At 44.1% G+C, this 25,213-nt stretch overlaps 1 protein-coding gene across 1 annotated transcript; it reads left to right on the forward strand.

Moving 5' to 3' along the window:
• The first annotated feature begins 8,314 nt into the window (after positions 1-8,314).
• LOC109778737 (protein SUPPRESSOR OF GENE SILENCING 3 homolog) lies at positions 8,315-16,825 on the forward strand. Its single transcript, XM_073500113.1, has 6 exons — positions 8,315-8,458; positions 11,168-12,000; positions 13,185-13,479; positions 14,499-14,743; positions 15,147-15,304; positions 16,274-16,825. The coding sequence occupies exons 1-6, from the start codon at positions 8,407-8,409 to the stop codon at positions 16,497-16,499; spliced, it is 1,809 nt and encodes a 602-aa protein (XP_073356214.1). The 5' UTR covers positions 8,315-8,406; the 3' UTR covers positions 16,500-16,825.
• Positions 16,826-25,213: the final 8,388 nt, after the last annotated feature.

Consider the following 25,213-nt stretch of genomic DNA (forward strand, 5'->3'; position numbering starts at 1 on the left):
TGTTTTCTGAAAAATTCTGAAATTTTTAGTAACTTCAAATGAAAGTGAACCTCAACAAAATTGATAGCAACTACTCCTACAAGTGCCTAGAGCCTATATCATGCATTAGAACTACTTGGAACCATATAAATTTAACATGCAAGCTCAAGAACATGGTCACCTAGGCAGCACAAATTTGCAATGAATAAAGCACTAGAACAAAAACTAATTGGACCAATGGAGGAGTCACATACCAAGGAATAACCCCCCCAAGCAGTTTCATGAGAGGTGCTTTGAGCAAGGAGATCGAAAATCACAACAAAATGAGCTAGAACTCGTGCTTGAGCTGGATGGTGATTTTTTTGGGAGGAAGAAGGAGTGTGTGGGTGCAGGAATAAGTGGAGGGGAGCCACCGTGGGCCCACGACGCAGGGAGGCGCGCCCTGGACCCTCGTGGCCAGGTGCTTGCTCCCCCTGCTGTGTTCTCAGTGCCAGATATTCTCAAATATTCCAGAAAAAATCATATTCCATTTTCAGGGCATTTGGAGAACTTTTATTTTCGGGGTATTTTTATATTGCACGGATAGTTCAGAAAACAGACAGAAAAATACTATTTTTACTTTATTTCAACTAAATAACAAAAAGTAAAAGGAGGGTACAAAAGGTTGTGCTTCTAGTTTCATCCATCTCATGCTCATCAAAAGGAATCCACTAACAAGGTTGATCAGGTCTTGTTAACAAACTAATTCCGACTAACATGGAACCGGAGAAATTTCGAATAACACTATGTTACCTCAACGGGGATATGCACATCCCCAATAATAAGAATATCATATTTCTTCTTGACAGTAGGGAGAGGAAATTCAAAACCTCCAAAAATAATCGATGGAACTTTTCCAATAGAATTGATACTGTGGACCTGAGGTTGTTTCCTCGGAAAGTGTACCTTATGCTCATTACCATTAACATGAAAAGTGACATTGCCTTTGTTGCAATCAATAACAGCCCCTGCAGTATTCAAAAAAGGTCTTCCAAGAATAATAGACATACTATCGTCCTCGGGAATATCAAGAATAACAAAGGCCGTTAAAATAGTAACGTTTGCAGCCACAACAGGCACATCCTCACAAATACCGACAGGTATAGCAGTTGATTTATCGGCCATTTGCAAAGATATTTCAGTAGGTGTCAACTTATTCAAGTCAAGTCTACGATATAAAGAGAGAGGCATAACACTAACACCGGCTCCAAGATCACACAAAGCAGTTTTAACATAGTTTCTTTTAATGGAGCATGGTATAGTGGGTACTCCCGAATCTCCTAGTTTCTTAGGTATTCCACCCTTAAAAGTATAATTAGCAAGCATGGTGGAAATTTCAGCTTCCGGTATCTTTCTTTTATTAGTAACAATTTCTTTCATGTAGTTAGCATAAGGATTCATTTTGAGCATATCAGTTAATCGCATACGCAAAAGGATAGGTCTAATCATTTCAGCAAAGCGCTCAAAATCTTCATCATCCTTTTTCTTGGATGGTTTGGGAGGAAAAGGCATGGATTTCTGAACCCCTGGTTCTCTTTTCTTGCCGTGCTTCCTAACAACAAAGTCTCTCTTATCATAACGTTGATTCTTTGATTGTGGGTTACCAAGATCAACAACAGGTTTAATCTCTACATCACTATCATTACTAGGTTGAGCATCATCATGAACATCTTCAATAATATTATCACTAGATTCATGTTCATTACCAGATTGTGTTTCAGCATTAGAAATAGAAATATCATTTGGATTCTCAGGTGTTTCAGCAATAGGTTCACTAGAAGCATGCAAAGTCCTATCATTTTTCTTTTTCTTCTTTTTAGAAGGACTAGGTGCATCAATATTATTTATCTGAGAATCTTGCTCAATTCTCCTAGGGTGGCCTTCAGGATACAAAGGTTCCCGAGTCATCTTACCAGTTCTAGTAGCCACTCTAACAGCATAGTCATTATTCTTACTATTTAATTCATTGATTAAATCATTTTGAGCTTTAAGTACTTGTTCTACTTGAGTGGTAACCATAGAAGCATGTTTAGTAATGAGTTTAAGTTCACCTTTAACTCTAGACATATAATCACCCAAGTGTTCAAGCATATCGGAATTGTATTTCAATTGTCTACCAAAATAAGCATTGAAGTTTTCTTGTTTGACAATAAAATTATCAAACTCATCTAAGCACTGTCTAGCAGACTTATAGTGAGGAATATCACCTTCATCAAATCTATAGAGAGAATTTACCTTTACTACCTGTGTCGGGTTATCAAGACCATGTGTTTCTTTAATATGTAATGGATTAGGATCATATATTTCTTCAACAAGCGGTAAATTAAGACCATGTATTTCTTCAATAAGAGGTAAATTCTTAACATCTTCAGCTTTAATACCTTTTTCTTTCATAGATTTCTTTGGCATATCTTCAGGACTGAGAAATAGAACACCCCTCTTCTTCGGAGTGGGTTTAGGAATAGGCACAGGAGTTGGCTCAGGAAGTGTCCAATTAATTTCATTGGTCAACATATTATTCAATAGAATTTCAGCTTCATCCGGTGTTCTTTCCCTGAAAACAGAACCAACACAACTATCCAGGTAATCTCTGGAAGCATCGGTTAGTCCGTTATAAAAGATATCAAGTATTTCATTTTTCTTAAGAGGATGATCAGGCAAAGCATTAAGTAATTGGAGAAGCCTCCCCCAAGGTTGTGGGAGACTCTCTTCTTCAGTTTGCACAAAATTATATATATCTCTTAAGCAGCTTGTTTCTTATGAGCAGGGAAATATTTAGCAGAGAATTAATAAATCATATCCTGGGGACTACGCACACAACCAGGATCAAAAGAATTAAACCATATCTTAGCATCACCCTTTAACGACGGAAATATTTTAAGGATATAAAGGTAGCGGGTTCTCTCATCATTAGTGAACAGGGTGGCTATATCATTTAATTTAGTAAGATGTGCCACAACAGTTTCAGATTCATAGCCATAAAAAGGATCAGATTCAACCAAAGTAATTATATCAGGATCAACAGAGAATTCATAATCCTTATTAGTGACACAGATAGGTGAAGTAGCAAAAGTAGGGTCAGGTTTCATTCTAGCATTAAGAGATCGCTGCTTCCATTTAGCTAATAATTTCTTAAGATCACTTCTATCATTGCAAGCAAGAATGGCCCTAGCAGATTCTTCATCCAAAACATAACCCTCAGGCACAACATGTAATTCATATTTATTAGGGGGAGAGTCTTCATCATCACTATCTTCAATATTATTAGTTTCAATAATTTCATTCTCTCTAGTCCTAGCAAGTTGTTCATCAAGAAATTCACCAAGTGGCACAGTAGTATCAAGCATAGAAGTAGTTTCATCATAAGTATCATGCATAGCAGAAGTGGCATCATCAATAACATGCGACATATCAGAATGACTAGCAGAAGCAGGTTTAGGTGTCGCAAGCTTACTCAAAACAGAAGGTGAATCAAGTGCAGAGCTAGATGGCAGTTCCTTACCTCCCCTCGTAGTTGAGGGATAAATTTTTGTTTTCTCGTCTTTCAAGTTCCTCATAGTGACCAGCAGATATAAATCCCAAGTGACTCAAAGAATAGAGCTATGCTCCCCAGCAAAGGCGCCAGAAAATAGTCTTGATAACCCACAAGTATAGGGGATCACAACAGTTTTCGAGGGTAGAGTATTCAACCCAAATTTATTGATTCGACACAAGGGGAGCCAAAGAATATTCTCAAGTATTAGCAGTTGAGTTGTCAATTCAACCACACCTGGATAACTTAGTATCTGCAGCAAAGTATTTAGTAACAAAGTAGTATGGAAGTAACGGTAACGGTAGCAAAAGTAATGTTTTTGGGTTTTGTAGTGATTGTAACAGTAGCAACGGAAAAGTAAATAAGCGAAGAACAATATGTGAAAAGCTCGTAGGCATTGGATCGGTGATGGAGAATTATGCCGGATGCGGTTCATCATGTAACAGTCACAACATAGGGTGACATAGAACTAGCTCCAATTCATCAATGTAATGTAGGCATGTATTCCGAATATAGTCATACGTGCTTATGGAAAAGAACTTACATGACACCTTTTGTCCTACCCTCCCGTGACAGCGGGGTCCTAATGGAAACTAAGGGATATTAAGGCCTCCTTTTAATAGAGTACTGGAACAAAGCATTAACACATACTGAGTACATGAACTCCTCAAACTATGGTCATCACCGGGAGTGGTCCCGATTATTGTCACTTCGGGGTTGCCGGATCATAACACATAGTAAGTGACTATAGACTTGCAAGATAGGATCAAGAACTCACATATATTCATGAAAACATAATAGGTTCAGATCTGAAATCATGGCACTTGGGCCCTAGTGACAAGCATTAACCATAGCAAAGTCATAGCAACACCAATCTCAGAACATAGTGGATACTAGGGATCAAACCCTAACAAAACTAACTCGATTACATGATAGATCTCATCCAACCCATCACCGTCCAGCAAGCCTACGATGGAATTACTCACGCACGGCGGTGAGCATCATGAAATTGGTGATGGAGGATGGTTGATGATGACGATGGCGACGGATTCCCCTCTCCGGAGCCCCGAACGGACTCCAGATCAGCCCTCCCAAGAGGTTTTAGGGCTTGGCGGCGGCTCCGTATCGTAAAACGCGATGAATCCTTCTCTCTGATTTTTTTCTCCCCGAAAGTGAATATATGGAGTTGGAGTTGAGGTCGGTGGAGCGTCAGGGGCCCCACGAGGCAGGGGGCGCGCCCAAGGGGGCAGGCGCCCCCCCACCCTCATGGACAGGTGGTGGGCCCCCTGACGTGGATTCTTCTTCCAGTATTTTTAATATTTTCCAAAAATATGTTCCGTGAAGTTTCATGTCATTCCGAGAACTTTGGTTTCTGCACATAAATAACACCATGGAAAGTCTGCTGAAAACAGCGTCAGACCGGGTTAGTTCCATTCAAATCATGCAAGTTAGAGTCCAAAACAGGGGCAAAAGTGTTTGGAAAAGTAGATACGACGGAGACGTATCAGAAGTGGACCCTTCAAATTGCTAAGGACAAAAGATTGGCTCAAACTCAGAGCACAAGACTCTACATTTTCTATTTTAGTGATCCAAGATCACATTGAGTCTATAGGAAAAGCCAATACTATTAAGAAGGGATGAGGTGTTGCTTAATGAGGTTCTTGCTCAAAATGCTTAGTGATATGCTCCAAAACCCTCCACTACTTTCTCATATCCACATATGTCCCAAATCAAATATCCAACTCGACCCCACCGATTCTTTCTATCCGGAGCCACCGAGTTCAGTTGACATAGCCATTGCCAAAACCCTAGTCTTTTCGGTCTCACCGATAGGGATCTCGGTCTCACCGAGATGGGATTGTAATCTCTCTGTTTCCCTTCGTAACGTTTCGGTCCAGCCGAGATGAGCGATCGGTCCCACCGAGATTGCAATGCAAACACTCTGTTTCCTTTTCGTAACGTTTCGGTCCCACCGAGATGAGCGAATCGGTCCCACCGAGTTTGCCTGACCAACTCTCTGTTTGACTATTACCAAAATCGATCACACCGAGTTTGTGTAATAGGTCGCACCGAGTTTGTGTAATCGGTCACACCGAGATCACGTTATGCCCTAACCCTAATGACATCAGTCCCACCGAGTTGACATATCGGTCCCACCGAAACACCTAACGGTCACATTATGAACCAAGTCGGTCTGACCGAGTTCTCTGAATCGGTCCCACCGAGTTTGGTGATTTGTGTGTAACGGTTAGATTTTGTGTGGAGGCTATATATACCCCTCCATCCACTCTTCATTCATGGAGAGAGCCATCAGAACATGCCTACACTTCCAATACATATTTTCTGAGAGAGAACCACCTACACTTGTGTTGAGGTCAAGATATTCCATTCCAACCACATAAATCTTGATCTCTAGCGTTCCCCAAGTTGCTTTCCACTCAAATCTTCTTTCCACCAAATCCAATCCTATGAGAGAGAGTTGAGTGTTGGGGAGACTATCATTTGAAGCACAAGAGCAAGGAGTTCATCATCAACACACCATTTGTTACTTCTTGGAGAGTGGTGTCTCCTAGATTGGTTAGGTGTTACTTGGGAGCCTCCGTCAAGATTGTGGAGTTGAACCAAGGAGTTTGTAAGGGCAAGGAGATCGCCTACTTTGTGAAGATCTACCCTAGTGAGGCAAGTCCTTCGTGGGCGACAGCCATGGTGGGATAGACAAGGTTGCTTCTTCGTGGACCCTTCATGGGTGGAGCCCTCCGTGGACTCGCGCAACCGTTACCCTTCGTGAGTTGAAGTCTCCATCAACGTGGATGTACAATAGCACCACCTATCGGAACCACGGATAAAAAATCTCCGTGTCAACATTGCGTTTGCTCCCTCAAACTCCTCCCTTTACCTTCATATGCAATTGTTTTACATTCCGCTGCTATACTCTTAGAATTGCATGTGCAGGTTGATTGCTTGACTTGTGCTAAGTTGCTAAAATCTGCCAAGAACTAAAATTGGGAAAATGCTAGATTTTTATCTGATCAAGTAGTCTAATCACCCCCCTCTAGACATACTTTCGATCCTACACATATAGACCGAGAAAAGGGGGAATGTTAACTTCAAACCAAACAAAAACACAACAAAATGCTACAACACATGCAAAGATATGGACTTGTTACTTCAGCAGTGAAAAAAACAATATTATGGCAGAATTAAATTTGTCAAATTCCAATACAGTAAATCATTCGACTGAATGATTCTTGTCATGGCACCTAACAGAAAAAAATAGGAAACCCAATTGCGTAAAATTAGGTGTTAACTAATGCTTCTATGCTCGAAATAAGTGCTACATGGTCTGATGCAATTTTGATACAAAAACAGAGATCAGTAAAGAGAGACCTTTGGCAGGTTGAGCAAGAACCAACGAGATCCAGTCCAGGTCAGAAGCAGGGGCGAGGCAACATCCTGCAGCAGCAACAACAAGAGAGAAGTCAGCAGAAAAAATTGTGGCCTTTATTTTTGTCTGGCGATGGCTGAGTCCATCTACCGACCACCATCATACCTTGCCTCTGCTCCCAATCTTAGTGATTCATCCACTGCCTAGAGCTGGACGGATGATGTGAGCAAGAGAAAGGAAGGACCTCATCTCACCAGGAACAGGATGGCGGGGCAAGGCAGAGGGACAGCGGCGGCTGCCGGATCCAGAGGCGAAAGAGAAAGGAGGGGGCGAAGCGAGGGTTGTGAGGGTTAGAGCATCAGCTTGGGTTCTCACCCAATCGCGACGACCTCGATGGAGACGTGCACCTCCTGCGTCCACCACCGCGTGGGGAGGGGATGGCCGTGCATCTCCTTCGCACCGGGCTCGGGAACGACACATGAGGGCGTCAGCGGAAGCAGCGCTATGGGCATGACGGATCTGGCCTCCACCTGACCTTCTCGAGAAGGTGAAACGGCAGCGGCGGGCGCCTATGAGAGAGAGGGGCGAGGCGGCACCGAGGTTGGGGGAGAGGAGATCGGCAATAGGATGGGGGCGGCGGCTGGTTTGGGACGGGAGGGAGAATGAATCGGGAGAGGAGGAAGGGAGGGGCCAGGACTGCGGATGAGCTAGGGTTCTCACCCAATCGAGCGTCGTCTCCATAGGCGAAGCACCACGCAAGGGGGACGTCATGTAATGTCGAAAACACCCTCGGAGGGCGAGGCAATTATCAGGCGGTGGCACCGCACCCGCCCAGAACGGGCTCGCACCGGCAGCAGCACCGCCACAGCCACTGACGAGCGTGACCCACAACGCCTAGCCCCCCCCCCCCCCTTGTCAGCGCGGCACGCCAGGGAAGCGAGAGTGTAAAAAGCACGACAGTACTATCCATGGTAGCAGTGCCAGACGAGATCGGACGGCGAGGATCGAGTGCCGGCTCAATCGGACGGCCAGTATCGGTCCACCCGGAGATCTGACGGCCATGACGAGCTCGGAAAGACAATCGGACGGTCCACAATCCAAACGGCTGAGGAGGCTTCATTTCGGTTCAGACTCCAACAATGGGATCGGGAGGGGGTTTCAATGAAGTTGAGTAGTTGACTTGTTGACCCAACGACCACGGCAACTGAATCTTGGGGTCCATATCCCGTCCCCACTGGTAAGTGTCAGGGTACGTCCGGGAAACGCGAAACGGGCTAGGGAAACGAGCTTTTCTTGTGCGGGCGCGGTGCGGTCACCTCTCGCTCTGAGGGTACCGGCCCACTCACCTGCCTAGTTTTATAGCGCCCACCCTCCCTCCAGGGTCTCACAGTTCATTTAGAGTCACCCCCCCCCCCCCCCCCCCCTAAAACCCACATCGCGGGCGGAGCAGAGGACGACGCAAACCCTCGCGATGTCCGCCGATCGACGCGGCGGCGGGCCTCCCGGCAACGGCGACAACCCCGGTGAGCGCCCCCCTCTCCTATCCCCCTCTCTTACCGCGGTTCGGAGATGGTCACATTCCTGTAATGGGGGTGGAGGGTTTACCCCTACGTCAGTTGCGGGCCTATCGTCCTATGTGTCGGTCGGTGCTTCAGGGATCCGCGTGGTGCGGGGGGGGGGGGGGGGGGGGGGATTCGTTGGGTGGGGCGAATCGATTGTTGCATCTGGTGATTTCTTTTTGCTCGATCGGGTTAATGACTGAGGAGGAGGGATTAATGCTGCTCTGCGAACTTGGTTGTTTGGTTTAGGGATGTAGGTCGCTTCGTTTGTTAATTCTATTCTACCTGCCTAGAGTTTTTTCCCCTTAATTTAAATATGTTTATTAGGTTTGGGTTCGTTTTGACGGGGTTCCCGTTAGTTCCGTGAGCTTCATATATGAAGCGGATCTTTCCGTGTATACAAAATCATGGACGGATTATTCACTGGGATTTCTCGGCGATACCAATTTTTGTGTGCTTTTCTGTTTGATTTGGTGGTGATTTGCGTTAGTTATACGTTTCATCTGCTCATCTAATATCTGCTTTGGATATCTTCTGTAACTTGCTTTGTTCACCTGCTTATATTACTGGTACTGGTTGGTATGTAAGAATGTTCTTTATAAGTATTTGGTACGGTTAATATTGTTTTATCCAACACTAGTGTTAGAACAGTAAAGTTGTAAGGCTGTCCAGTATTTTTAGTTGCAATGTTTGTCTATTCTTTCTTCTTTCATTGAATTTTGATTCAATTTGGTTGAACTCCTTGGAATAATTTGGTTTAATGCTGATGTTAGAAAGATCGGGGTGTTCCGAACATTGTGTTCATTTAAGCGGGTTCGACTTTGTGGTTTTTGCATTTTGAATGGCTGTGTACTCCTGCGTATGAGACTCCTGCAACTAATGCTATTGTAACAGCGACTAGCCAGGATTGGAGCAAACGTCCCGCCAAGGATTACGAGCTTCTAATTTCCTCAGAGGTTTTTTGTGTGAAATCCTAAAAAAACTATGGCTCAATTGTACGGTCATCGTAGAATTTGAACTTCCAAAACATGACTAAGCACAAAAAATAGTAAGAGGATACGGGAAATAGTATCAGATCAATAGTTTGGTTGATCAGAACCTCCCAAGATGACATCCACAATATAAGAAGCGCCAATACCTTTATGAAATCAATAACATAATTTCAAAAGTGACGGCACAAATATCAAGTAAAATAGAAATCAACGACAGAATTTCTAAATAGGATTGGAGTCCAGGACGGGGGAGTTGAGTGAGCCAGCAGCTGGACCCTTGGCCCTCGGCTGCACAGCAGCCAGCAGAGGCAGGGTGCAATGACGTGACACATACGGGTGGAGGCCTGCAGTGGAGAAGATTCAGGGTAGCACGGCGGCGGGGCGCGCAACAGAGGTAGCCACTGGGAGCCAAGTTCGACGATGGTGAGGCGGTGCACGTGTCATGTCGTAGGAGTGGAAAAAAGTTCGAGCGAGTGAGCTGCCAGAGTTTGGGAATTGGGACCAAATTGATGTATTCACTGCCTTGCTCATGTCTGGGCTTTGCTGAGAGCAAGATATTGGGCCCTTGGTGGGCTTACTACTCTGCTGGACCCTACATATAGGTTCGGGCCATGGCCCTGGATGCCTCTGGCCCAGCTCCGTCCCTAATTGTAACCCCCTTGAGACCATTTTGTTTCTATTGACTGATTGCATTTCAGGTGAATGTCATAAAAATAATGGGCGCTGTTCTGGATGGTTAAACTTAAAAGATTTGTAAAGTCGGAACTGGTTCTAAATCTGTATCCAATAGGCTTGTTCTTGGTTTTGCATGGTTTGTGCACACAGCTAATCTGTTCAGTGTAGATGCGGAGGATATGCTAGTAATGCACTGTGGTGCTTCTCAATGTACTCCCTCCGTTTCCAAATAATTGAAGTTCTAGGATTTTCCTAGGTTAAAGTTTGACCAAGTTTATAGAAAAATCCCCCAAGACCGACAATATCAAGTGAATACATTGAGAAACACCACCACACATTGCCTGGTATCAAATCTCCATTGAATGGAAATTTCAAGTTAGAAAATTGGACAATACATCACAACATTTCGTAGATATTGCGGTATATGCTTTTGTTTGTTTTTAGGCTCAGTACCACTATATGCTCTTATACATACTGTGAACTGTTTGGTTGCCTGTCTATGTTTTCTTTAATATTATTGTGCTCCATCCTGTACCATGCTCATGCATTACCAGTTACTGCTTGGTGTAGCTTCATAACCTAAGTATACCAAAACGGATCAAACGGTTTGTCTAACTTGCCTTGTGACAAATGTGTCTTTGATACGTGAGACCCAGCCAAGAAAAGGCTTTGGTAGGCCTGGCCTAAACCATGGTTGGGAACCGGACACTAGCTTAATTTTGTAAAGCTCGCCAAGCTAAACTTTGGCTTCCTGCCAAATACTACCTTAAGAGCTTATATATTTGCCTGTAATCTGCTACTACATGTATCACTCAACAATTCTAAATGTTTACGTATTTTCTGCTTGTAAGTCTGCAACTTAATTCCTGTACCTCCTTCCCAAGACTTTGATTAACAATTCATTAGCCTTATTCTGTTCTGCAGTTTTTTCTATTGTTGTCATCATGCATGTAAATATGTTTATATCACTCTTATCTAATCATACATAATCCTGTCTTGCATCCAGGGGGTGGCTGGGAGACTATTGAGAAGAAGAAGAAACTAGGGCAAACATCTGGGAGGGGACAATGGGCACCATGGGGTTCATCCTCAAATGCTCCACCTACTACAGCACGTCAAGCTTGGAATGGCAATGGATCTTCACGTCCTTCAGGAAACAATTGGGCTCAACCTTCTGATCATAGGTCTCCTGCCAGAGGTAATCCCAGGGCATCATCACAAACAAAGTCTACAGAGCCAGAATTGCAAGCACAAAACCCAGTTGTGACTCCACCCCTGGCAAATGGTTGGCAGTGGGCATCCAGGCCTCGCCCATCTGGTCCTGAAAGCAGCAAGGATGATGTTGCTTCATCTGGTTTAGACCCTGAGGCGAATAATCCTGAAGTTGAGGATTCATCAGATGATGATAATGATGATGATATGAGCGATGACTATGATTCTGATGCATCTGAGAAAAGTTTTGAGACACGAAAAATGAATAAGTGGTTCAAGAGTTTTTTTGAAGTCATCAATACCTTAAGTGTCGATCAGATACATGAGCACACTAGGCAATGGCATTGTCCGGCATGCAAAAATGGACCAGGAGCAATTGACTGGTTCAAAGGCCTGCAATCTTTGGTGACACATGCTAGAACAAAGGGTTCTAAGAGGGTTAAGCTCCACAGGGAATTGGCTGCATTGCTTGAAGAGGAGATGTCTCGCAGGGGATCTTCTGTGGTACCATCTGGTGAGCAATTTGGGAAATGGAAAGGATTGCGAGAAAGCACTGACCGGGAGATAGTATGGCCACCAATGGTCATCGTGATGAACACCCTACTTGAAAAAGATGAAGATGATAAGGTGATGTTCACCTATCTTTAGCTCTGCCAAGAGCTTTACACATAACATGTGTTATATTTATTTAGCATTGTATCTTCAAGTATGTTGTCTACTGGCATTTGATGTTGTTTACATAATATTGCTATGGTGGTAGGTTGCAATGTTTCCCCCCCTTCTAGATGATGTTTAATGTGGAGTGTGGCTTGTACACCTGGATTTCTAGTTACCCTAAATAGTAATCACAACTTTACTCATGGAAAATGCATTGGAGCACCCGGGTGCCACACACCCCTATATGAAAATAGCATTAAAAAAATATCAGGAAATTTCTAAAATTCTGAAATTTTGGGATATGAAACGAGTGCCCATTGTACACCCGTGTTCATTTTCGTGGGGAATGGGTGCTCATGGTATCCGTGGCGTAGGAATTACGGCCCGACATACGCACATCAAATTTTTTTCCTACACATATGATTTTTTTTGTCTTTTTTACTGACATTACCACGGGCACCCATTCCCCACGAAACTGAACACGTGTGTACAACGGGCACCCAGGTTTCATATCCCAAAATTTCAGATTTTTTTGAAATTTTCTAATATATTTTTTGATGTTATATTCATATAGGGGTGTGTGGCACCCGAGAGCCACAAATCCTCATCCCTTTACTCATGTGCTATTTCTTTTGTAATGTATAAACTTATGGCATATCTAATATTAGCAAAAGTAAAGAACAAAACTGCTATATTTTCATGCTTATTTCTTTTCTTCTCTCTTTACAGCATTTTGATTCATATCTGTTATTCTGTCTCGGAAGGATTAAAATACTCAATATTTGTTTAACATGAGGTCAATCTGTTATAATTATTCTTTATTATTATTTGCTTGCACTCATGCTTGAATGTAATACAAATTAAAAGAAAACAAGTATATAATCTGTTGACTAGGTGTAGTTGGTGATCAGTTGAATGTTCACGAATGTATTCCATTGCATTTCTAATTGCAACAACAACAACAACAACAACAACAACAACAACAACGAAGCCTTTAGTCGCAAACAAGTTGGGGTAGGCACATAAGATCTCGCAACCAACTCATAGTTCTGGCACATGGATTTCTGAAATGCATATATTTAAAATAATTATTCAAGATTTCTACGATGATGTTTTATTGCATTCTGATTTCACTCTTCATTGATGCTCACTAGTGGTTAGGCATGGGCAACCAAGAACTTCTCGAGTATTTCAGTGATTATGCTGCGACCAAAGCACGCCATGCATATGGTCCAGGTGGGCACCGTGGCATGAGTGTGCTAATATTTGAAAGCTCTGCTGTGGGCTATATGGAGGCAGAACGTCTTCATAAGCATTTTATTGATCAAAGAACAGACAGGGACACTTGGCAGAATCGCAGGGTTCCTTTCTTACCTGGTGGGAAGAGACAATTATACGGTTTCCTAGCCAGAAAGGAAGACATGGAGACTTTCAATAGACACTGCCAAGGTATAATATTTAACTTGTGGTCATACGTTTTAATGCATGGGACTCTGTGCAATTGCTTGTTCATATGGTAAATACCTGGCTGTAATGAACTTCTCTTCCTAAATTCGGTGCCACCAATGATGATTGGTGCTAATGCAACATGATGTACATGTGAAGCTGTGTATCTCTGTTCTTCCCTCGTATTGACATGTTAACATGGTCAATACTTCCTGCGATCATGTTTATATACGAGCCTCATGAGAACAAAAAGTACTTGGAGCATAGTATCACATGCCTGTTTAGTTTTCTGATGCTATTTTGATTATAATTTCCGATCATTGCCACCACTTGTTTGTGCAGGAACCTTTTGGTGAGTAGGATCTTTTGCCTATTTAACACAAAATACGTTTTACTGGTCCTACTGGTTAGTGATGTGGTTTTAGTTCGTGCCCTCATGTGCTTTGGTTTATTAGTGCTTTATTGCTATCTTATGGTACTATATCATGTGATTGTTCTGAAAGCATTATCTTTTTATTATATTAAATTAAAACGAATTCTGTTCCATACTACTATATTAAATTAAACCAAAAAGTGAAATTCAAACGTTTTTTTTTACCAGAACTATAGAATAAAATATCAACATCCGCAATAGAAAATAAAGAAAATATGAAAATACTTTTCATGGTGAATCTAACGATACAAAATTGATGTTATAGATATTAATGTTTTTTTCTAGAAACTTGGTCAAATATGTTCAAGTTTGACTTTTGAAGAACTAATACACCTTGTATTTTGGAACTGAGGGAGTAAATGTAAATATATGTAACACCAAATTTGTATCATTAGATCCATCCTTGATAAGTATTTTAATATTTCCTTTATTTTGTATCGAGGATGTTGATATTTTATTCTAGAATCCTGGTCAAACATACATATGTTTGACTTTCACGGAAATTTATGCACCTTATATTCTGGAACGGAGGGAGTATATTTGCCTACTGTGCTAAGTTTAAACATAAATGCTTTATCATAATTTTCAGGGAAAAGCCGCCTGAAATACGAGATGAGATCTCATAATGAGATGGTAGTGGCCCAGATGAAGCAAATGAGCGAAGATAATCAACAACTCAATTATCTGAAGAACAAGGTGGTTAAGACAGAGCAGCGCTCTAAAGTTGTAGAAGAAACCCTGGGTGTTATTACGCAGAAACTTCGAGAGACTATGGAAGAGAATATATTCGTCAGGAGTAAAGCTAAAGAGAAGCACTCTGAGTATGAGGAAGAGGTAATGATTGCTTAAAGGTTACACTAGTGCCTGTGAACATACATCTAAACATCAAAGGGACATCTTATTTCAAATACTATTACTCCCTCCGTTCCTAAATATTTGTCTTTCTAAAGATTTCAACAAGTGACTACATACGGAGCAAAATGAATGAATCTACACTCTAAAATATGTCTACATACATCCGTATATTGTGTCCATTTGAAATGCCTAGAGAGACAAATATTTGGGAACGGAGGGAGTACATGCCAATGACTTAGATAGTCATGCTCAACATTCAATAGGATTTGTTGTAATGTCCGTTTTCTGCAAATACAGAACCTTTCCCATTATTTCCTGTGTTGTCTTTTTCCTTGTTTTGAGTTCATCTCATATGTTGATCTTGTGTTTCTATACTCCGCAGATGAAATCCCAGGAAAAATTCTTCCATGATCAGATAGAGAACATTCACAAGGCCACAGAAGACAAGGAAAGCGAGTTTGAGAGGTTGCTGCAGGAGGAGCGTGCAAAGGCTAGACAGTGTGATGTGGATTCTGGGACTACTGAAAATCGCAGGCTAAGGTATGTGTGATGGTTTTGTGTCGGTCCGCCACATGAAACATGATCAAATATACAGAATGTCCATATAATTTAGGGGAAGTTCTCAGGTGAGGTGCTTTAGCAGACCCTATATACATCTCCTCCTAAAATTTGTTTTTTTTTTCTATTTCTCTTTAAACTAGGATACAGATGGCGGAGAGGCAGCCGGGTGTGGAGGCGGCCTGAAATTTCAGCGGTTGCCTCCCGCCATTTTTAGGGGAAGGTTTATGGGGGGAGACTTGTATGAGATCTCACATTAGGTGAGATCGTGAGATCAACCCCCATAACTCATATTTAGATATTTCAAAAAAATCTGAAATTATGTAACAACTTTGATGTGGGGTGTGTCTAAAACTCCGAAAAAAATCAGCTCAAAACTCGATGTATATTTAGAGATATTTTTTTTTCTTGAAAGTGAATAGTGGCAGCTTTGGGTGAATTTGACACTATTCACATCTGATTTTGTCTTTTTTGTTTCTATTAATGTAAGTCAAATTAGGAGCTGAAACTTTTGAGGTTTTACATCAAACATTGATGTGTCTACAAATTTTTTGAGAATGTTGAACATGTATTTTTTTATAGAAAAAATCGATCTCATTGATCTCACCTAATGTGAGATCTCACACAAGGTTTATGGGAAGGCTTTCTTTTCCCCTAGATGATGTAAACCAGTTTTATGGTACCTGCTGGAGCAGTTTATTTTTGGCCCAACTCCCCCTAAACCAATTTCTCATATGGGAAAGGAGACTTGTTGGAGATGCTCTAATGTTGCAATTGTGTGTTGTAGTGATGGATGTTGTCAATATCGTTGTTTAGTTTGTCAAAAATACTGTTTTTGTTTCCTTCAGTTTTTTATCAGGTCATGTCTTGTCCTCTTCAACTTTATCATGTCTTTGTCAAAAATATATAGTAAAAACACCATCAATTTAAACCCGTGTTATGCTTGTGCAGGAAGGAACAGGTACAGCGGTTCATAGAGTGCCAGGTTAAGGACGTGCAGGAGTTTGAGGCTGAAAGGGACGAATTGATAAAAGCGCACGAGGAGAAGAAGGTGCAGCTGAAGAAAGAGTACATGGCAAAGGAGGTGGAGCTCGAGAAGGAGTTTGATGCCGCTCTCACCGGTTTGATGGAGAAACATAGGCCAGGCACCTTCCAGGCCTCCAGCTCCAGGCCGTGAAGATTCACAGCTATCTGAGATTTGCCTTCTGCATAACGACATCTAAAGATGCAAGACCATATGTGGTGCATGATTAGGAATCCTGAACTTGATGGAACATGTATGGGTGGTTATATGGCCATGATTAGGAAACCTGAACTTGTCTGAGTGTCAAGTGTCAGTAGCATGTTTTACACCACTACCTAATGACTGCCTGGGGAGCAAGTGTCGAATCCCTTCTTGAACATGTTTAACTGTAATGTCATCTTGTTGTGCTTTATGTCTGAACTTCGGTCTGGCGGGCGGCATTGATTGAGTGAAAATATAGACAAGTAATTTGGGATGGAGTTAATATTTGTCAAAGATATGATGAAAATTAGGCAACCTACACACTGGATACGTTCGATCGTGCATACCGTAGACAGACTGCCTCATCTAAGAGGTCTCAAGTGTCCGGGCTGATCGGCACCACAGTGGTATGTCTGTCATGTTGGACCGATGATGTCCCACACCGAATTGTCTTCCGTGGGGGTGTGAACGTGGCGGCTTGCCGCATGAGGCCAAATCCGGCTATTAAAGTCGGCCGGCGTCCCCCAATCCTAGCCACATCCACCTCCCCCCTCTTCGTGCCGCCAGCCTGAGCCTATCCACCTCTCTCCCGTTGCTCTGCTGCTCTTCCCACGCCGTTCGGTTTCGCTATGGCTCGGCAAAAGAAGACTTATGCTATGCTCATGCCGGAGCGCCTGTTCCAGATTGAGCAGGAGATCCTCGCGAGGCACGCCACCCGCATCGCTGCCGGCCTGCCCCCGGACTCGCCGGAGCCGGAGGAGGAGGAAGAGGCGGAGGAGCAACAGCCGGCGCCGATGGAGGTGGTGGATCCGGAGGACGACGAGGCGGAGGCGCCGGCTTCGGGCTTCAACATGGAGGACGCGTAGGCGGACTTCGCGGTCGTCCAAGCGGCCAAGATGGTGGAGCAGCAGGACATCCTGGAGTCTATCCAGGATGAGGGCTATGTGGAGGCCAACTGGTAGTTCATCTCGCAGGAACGGGCTGCGACCAATGCGCTTTTCGACGAACTCGACACAGAGATGGAGGTAGAGGCAGATGAGGAGGAGCCGGAGGAGCCGCATGAGCCGGAGTTGCGCCTGCCGCCCATGTACCCGGAGCCAGGCACGGAGATAGTGAACATCTTCGACGAGAATTAGTCTAGTATAGATTTCTACGTAGGATTTCCTTGTTTGCATGCTTGATTTTAAACATGAGGTATCCGGATGCAGAGTAGTAAATTTGAGGCATGACCGGTCACTGCCTATGGATGCGCCCAGGCGTGTTCGTGGGCGTTTGTGGGGCCGGATTTGAAGTATGGTCGTAGATGCTCTAAGGAGCGCGCAAGGTACCGGATGACACCTCTGTCACTGTTTGTTGGTGCCGTTGGATGGAAGACACGTGGCACTTCAATCGAAAGCAAAACTGCAACAAAACAGATCAACCCCCATCCGCCCCTCGACAAAGGTCCACTGATTCCCGCGGACATGTGGCCAAGGCTTTCCGACAAGGATTTTATTGGCCCACAACCTTAAGTGATGCGGAAGAGCTAGTCTAGACATGTGATGCATGCCAATTCCACTCCAAAGAGATCCATCAACCAACGTAGACTCTTCAGACGATTCTATTTTCATGGCCGTTTGCGGTATGGGGGCTGAACATCCTCGGGCCTTTTCCCCATGCTACCGGGGGCTTCAAGTACTTGTTCGTGGCTATCGACAAGTTCACGAAGTGGCCTGAGGTAGAGCCTGTCAGGAAAGTCACTGCTCAGTCTGCAATCACGTTTTTTAGGGGGATGGTCTGCCGTTTCGATGTGCCTAACCACATCATTACCGACAACGGCACCCAGTTCATGAGTGACGCCTTCACAATAGACTGTGAGCAACTCGGTACCCAGATTTGCTACGCGTCTATTACTCACCCGGGAAGCAACGGAGAAGCGGAAAGGGTCAATGCTGAAGTGATGCGTGGTCTCCGCACCCAGACTTTTGACAATCTGAAAAAATGCGGTAGACACTGGGCCGATGAAGTCCCGTCTGTTCTTTGGTCACTCAGAATGACACCAAATCGAGCGACGGGAGAAACCCCCTTCGCTCTTGTCCATGGAGCTGAAGCGGTACTCCCCACGACACTCGTGTACGAATCTCCTCGAGTTAGAGCTTATGATGAAGATGATCAAGAGCGAAGAAGACATGAATATATCAATTCACTTGAGGAGAACTAATCCAGGGCAGTTGTATGCGCAAAACGTTATCAATAGGGGTTGCATCGCTATCACAGCCGCAACATCCGTTCCCGTGTTCGAGGAAGGTGACCTTGTGCTTTGCCAGATTCAGTCCGGGAAAGTGCAAAGCAAGTTGACACCAAAGAGAGAAGATCGTTTTAGGGTGGTGCAAGTTACCAGACTGGGTGCTATCAGGCTAGAAACCGAAGATGGGAATCCTGTGAAAAATTCATGGAACATTGAAAACCTGCAGAAGTACCATCTTCGCAAGTTCTACCGTTAGGACGCTAGCAGGATCCGTACGCGCTAGCAACTATCATCGTTGATGGATCTGCTCCAGCCGGCAACAACTTATGTATAAAGCAAATAAACAAGTCCAAACATCTTGCAACGTCATGTAAATTACCATGGTGTCACGCCCAATATGAACTATCCCAAAGAGACACGAAGGTCCCACAAAGGATAGAACCGCATATTGACACGCTTTGGCAAGGTGGATATCATTACATCAACATTACATAATATATGGGGATACATACAAAAGGCACAAACGCCCCAAGAATACATCAGTACGTCATACATAAGATCAACATCCGACTACGGATGAACACAAACAGAAACTCAAACGACATCCACCCTGCTAGCCCAGGCTGCCGACCTGGAACTACCCCCTGATCGAAGAAGCAGAAGGAGAACTCCAAAACAAGTAAACATCGCTCTCGCGTCATGATCATCGCAATACCTGTACCTGCAACTGTGGTTGTAGTAATCTGTGAGCCACGAGGACTCAGCAATCCCATTACCATGGGTATCAAGACTAGCAAAGCTTAATGGGTAAGGAAAGGATAGGTGGTGAGGTTGCAGCAGCGACTAAGCATGTATGGTGGCTAATATACACAAATAAGAGCGGGAAGAGAAGCAACGGAACGGTCGTGAAACTAGCAATGATCAAGAAGTGATCCTGAACTCCTACTTACGTCAAACATAACCCAAAAACTGTGTTCACTTCCCGGACTCCGCCGAAAAAAGACCATCACGGTTACACACGCGGTTGATGCGTTTTATTTAAGTCAAGTGTCAAGTTCTCAACAACCGAACATTAACAAATTCCCATCTGCCACATAACCGCGGGCACGACTTTCGAAAGTTCAAACCCTGCAGGGATGTCCCAACTTAGCCCATGATAAGCTCTCACGATCAACGAAGGATATTCCTTCTCCCGGGAAGACCCGATCAGTCTCGGAATCCCGTTTACAAGACATTTCGACAATGGTAAAACAAGTCCAGCAAAACCGCCCGAATGTGCCGACAAATCCCGATAGGAGCTGCACATATCTCGTTCTCAGGGCACACCGGATAAGTCAAGCTACGAGTAAAACCAGGCCTCGAGTTTCCCTGAGGTGGCCCCGCAGGCTGCTCGGTTCGGACCAACACTCAGAGGAGCACTGGCCCGGGTGGGAGGGGGGGGTTAAAATAAAGATGACCCTCGGGCTCCGAAAACCCAAGGGAAAAAGGCTTAGGTGAGGCAAATGGTAAAACCAACGTTGGGCCTTGCTGGAAGAGTTTTATTTAAGGCGAACTGTCAAGGGGTTCCCATAACACCCAACCGCGTTAGGGACGCAAAATCCGGAAACATAATATCGATATGACGGAAACTAGGGCGGCAAGAGTGGAACAAAACACCAGGCATAAGGCCAAGCCTTCCACCCTTTATCAAGTATATAGATGCATTAATATTTTAAGAGATATTGTGATATCCCAACATAAACATAATCCAACATGGAGCAATCTTCATCTTCACCTGTAACTAGCAATGCTATAAGAGGGGCTGAGCAAAAGCGGTAACATAGCCAAACAACGGTTTGCTAGGAAGGGTGACAAAGGTTAGAGGTTCATGACATTTTTGGAGGCTTGATAAGCAAGTGGTAGGTAACGCGGCATAGCGATAGAACGAAGCAACTAGCATAGCAATGATAGTAGTGAGATCCAAGGTGACGGTCATCTTGCCTGAAATCCCGCTAGGAAGAAGAACGAATTCCATGAAGAAGATGAAACAATGAAGACGAACCAAGCGTAGTCGAACGAATCCTCACGATCGCAAAGAAACAGGAACTATCGAGAAGAAGCACAACCGGAAAGAAGCAAACAACATGGTAAACACACAACACATAATGAGACATGATGCTCAACCAAGTATGATGCATGAAAAGACTACATGAAGCTACTCATGGCAAGAGATGATGCATACAAGAGCAACACATCAAAGCAAGTTTAAATGAGGCGGAAAACAACATAGATCAATTCCGGTAAGTCCTCATATGCAAATTTCGAAATTGGTCCAGATCTGAATAAACCTTATATTCAAGTTGTTAAACAGCAAGTTAATATGCACCAAGATGATCTACTCGAAATTCTAGTCAAGTTACATATAAAGTTCATTTAATTCGGAGCTACGGCCTAGAAGATATGAGCAAAACAAGTTAAACATGGCATTGATGCAAAATGCATTCAAACATCAAGCAAACACACTCAAAACATGGATGCAACAAGGTAACATGAAACTACATTCAAATCTAAGCAAGTTTCATATAGAGCACACTCAAAACGGAGTAACGGTTCAACGCATACACATGAAACAAGTTTAAAGGACAAGCTGTCCAAAACAGCAACTAGGCATCAAGCAAGTATCAAACAAATATGCTACAGCACCTCAACATGAAAACAAAAGGCATGGACATGATGTACAAGTACATCATGACAAAATATGAACACTGAGCTATCTCCACAAATCACTAGAACATACTCCAACGGACATGGCAAGATTGCAAATAATAACAGTTTCACAGACTTAGCAGAAATCACTGGACATGGCAGAAATAACATCAGGTTGCAAAGTTTAGAGCTATCAACCAACATGCTACAGGAAACGATCATAGCGAAAAAAGGCACGGAATGAATCTACTAATTGCATAGAACAAAAGTCCCTTACTGATCACGAGCCAAAAAGTCACAGAAGATATGATGGCACCCATGTAAACATAGCAAGTTTCATAAACAGATTCAGACTTGGCAGAAAAACTGAGCATGGCATAAACAGAATTATGAAGGCATCTTTGCGAGCTCAAATCACTCATCACAAAGCATTTCATGGCATGTGAAGGCATCCAATAGTATGATGGCATAATTATGAAGCTAAGCATGGCAAGAGCAAGTTCATAGGGTGTACGGATCACTAGCAAACACATGTCAAAACTGAACTTCATGTTAACAGGCTGACAGCAACATTATTTACAATTTGAGAGCAAGTTTGCAATAAGCTACAGCAGGCTATAAATGCAAAAAGGCGTGGATGGATTTATCATAACATGTATAACAAAACATCCTTAGTGAACATCTTCAGATTATGCATAGAACGACTTGTAGAAGCAGATTAACTTAGCATCACAATGTTATAGCTACAGACTTAGCAGAAATGACTAAGGCACAGAAATCAGCAACATCACGGAGGCTACTTTGCAAGCTTGTAAAAATCTACACATGGCTTGTCATGACGAGTGGATTGCACCACAGAAAAGACGACATGTTGTAGCTCATAACACATGTAGACATCAAGCTCAAAAGAGAAACACACAAAAAGATAAAAAAATGACAAATGAGCAAGTTCTGTTAAACTACAGCAGACAACATCATATAGCAGTTTTGGAACGATGATTAGGGCATCAAGATGAATTCGAACAAGCATGTCACAATGGAACAAAATGTATAACATCTCACAATGAACATTCTGATATATTACATACACAAAACGGAGCAGCACACACAAAGTTATGGCATGATGAATAGAGCAACATAATGCAAAAAGTTCGGGACTTAGAAAATATACCCCTCTCGGATCTGGATCGAGGGTTTCGGCACGGGACCCGAGGTCCACCGGAGTTGACGTCGGAGCTGCGGGGGAAGGTGGCCGGAGCGGTCGGGGAAGGTGGATCCGGCGAGGGGGCTCCCGGATCCGGCCGGAGGAGGACCGGGTGGTGACGAAGGCGGCGAGCCGAGGCGCGGGGCGGCGATGTGGCGGTCGCCGGCGACGGGAGGAGGCGGCGCCGGGCTTCTCCGGTGGCCGGTCCGGCGACGGGCGCCGGTGGACGGCGCGGGCGGCGCGGAGGCGGCTCGGCGACGACAACAAGGAGGCGCGGAGGCGGGGTCCGAGCGGCGAGGGGCGCCGGCGGGATTTGGTGGCGGATATGTGGCCGGAGGGCGTGGGAGGCGCGCCGGCGGGGCGGCGGCGGAGCGAGGCGCTCAGGGGAGGCACGCGGGAGCCGAGGCGCTCGGGCCAGCGGCGGCGGCGGACGGGCCGCGCGGGCTCGCTGCGGGCTTCGGTGGGCCGGCGGCGGTGGGAGGCGGAGGGGCCACGTGGCGCGAGGAGAGTGGCTGCGGGCGGTGGCTCGGGCGTGTCCGGCGGCGGGCGGACACGTCCGGCGGCTGAGAGGGAGAGAGGCTAGGGTTTTGATCCGAAAAATGGAGGGGGAGGACGTTTATATAGCTAGAGGGAGCTAGGAGAGTCCAAATGAGGTGCGGATTTTGCCCACATGATCGTGATCGAACGGCGGAGAGCATGGAGGGGGTTTTGCTGGGTTAGGTGGGCTGATTTGGAGGGGTGTTGGGCTGCAAGACAAAAGGGGTTTTCGGTTAGCTCGGTTAACCGTTGGGGCATCAAACGACCTCCAAATGGAACGAAATTTGACGGGCGGTCTACCGGTGATATACCAAGGCCACTCGGCAAATCTCGGCCCATTCCGAGAACCTTTTTCTCCCGCTCACGAAACAAGGTCTAGGGGGGCGACGGGGCATGCGAGTGTGTCTGGGCTCAGAACGGACAACGGAGAGAACCGGGAGGACCCGAACGGATGCAAGTTTTGAAAAACATGCAGATGAAATGCAGATGCTGACATGGCAAAATGCAACACGCAAGCAGATGACATGGCAACAACGACGAATAACTGGAGGACACCTGGCGCATCGGATCCGGGGCGTTACAACACTCCTCCACTAACAAGAGATCTCGTCCCGAGATCTTAGGAACGAGACGGAAGGGAAAAAGGGACGGGGTGAAATAAGAACAACAGAGAGAGGATGAGTAAAATCAAGAACACTCGAGTAGGAAAAGGAAACGACGAATATGACGAGAATCAAAGCTTCGAAACAAAAATGAATTCGAAACCACTCCGGTTAGAACAAGATAGAAGCGGAATAAGAATGAAAGAATTTAGGCAGAGCTCTGGCTGAACAAGGAAAGAATAGAACAAGAACTTGAGAAATGGAACGATACTTGACTTGAGGAACAACACAAAACCTCCGGAAGACTTGAAAGAGTGGAATGAGAAGAACGGGGAAGAAGATGACAACTTCTACCATGAATGAAATAGAGAGCATCCTTAGAAGGAAACATTGACCGGAATTGTTGAGAAAATCAACAACGAAAAGAATAAGCTTGTTGTGGACTTATGGATAACATCTCAAAAATTATGAGGTGATAACCGACCACAATCGAAAAAGATTGAATAGCTGAGGAGAACGAAGAAGAAATGCAAAACTCCACTTCAAAAGAATACGGAGAATTAATTGCACTTCGAGATGCAAGAAGAAAAGATACTTGAGCTCCTCCAAAATAATCTTGATGAACACTTGAAGAATGAATTAAATCCTTACGAACCACCATGAAGAACTCCGGTAACAGAAGGATGATGAGATAAAATTGAAGGATGAAAGGGATAAGGTTAAAGCCTTGCGATGATTTGGATGGAGCTTCGCGACGAGACAAGCGAGAAGGCTTGGAACTCCGGAAAAGAAAATATGAAAACACTTTGAACCGAGAATGTGATAAGATGAACAAACTCCGAAAAGAAGAGATTAATCCACATGAAGAAAGAAGAATAAGAATTATGTTATGCTCATCCTCCACCAATTAAATTGATGACAAGCAATGGATGGCATACAACTTATTCACATTGGGAAAAGATTAAGGGGAGATATAGCACAATACTTGGGAAAAACTTCAAGAACCACCGGTAGGACTGGAAAGAACGAATGAATTGATACGATAACAACAGAAAAGAAATCTTGAATGAACCATCGTATGAATTCAAAATTGAATGACGAAGGAGAATGAATCACCGGGAAAATTAGAAAAGCACGAAGATACTTGAGGGAATTTAGAGAAAAGAGAACGAAGAGATCGCGAACTGATTGAAGAATACTGGAACGAAGCACCCGAAGAATATTGAGTCGAACGGATATAGAATAATTGGAGAACGAATCTGAAACTTAGAATGAAGAAATATTGTGAAAAGATGGCCTCTGGATGATCGAGAGAGACAGCAACTCCTGAAATGCTCCGGATGGATGAAAAGAATTTGCATGACTGAAAACAATTTGATAGGATAACATCAAGCTAGCACCACGAACCTCC

Source organism: Aegilops tauschii, chromosome 5, assembly GCF_002575655.3.
Source record: "Aegilops tauschii subsp. strangulata cultivar AL8/78 chromosome 5, Aet v6.0, whole genome shotgun sequence".
NCBI classification, from domain to species: Eukaryota; Viridiplantae; Streptophyta; class Magnoliopsida; order Poales; family Poaceae; genus Aegilops; species Aegilops tauschii.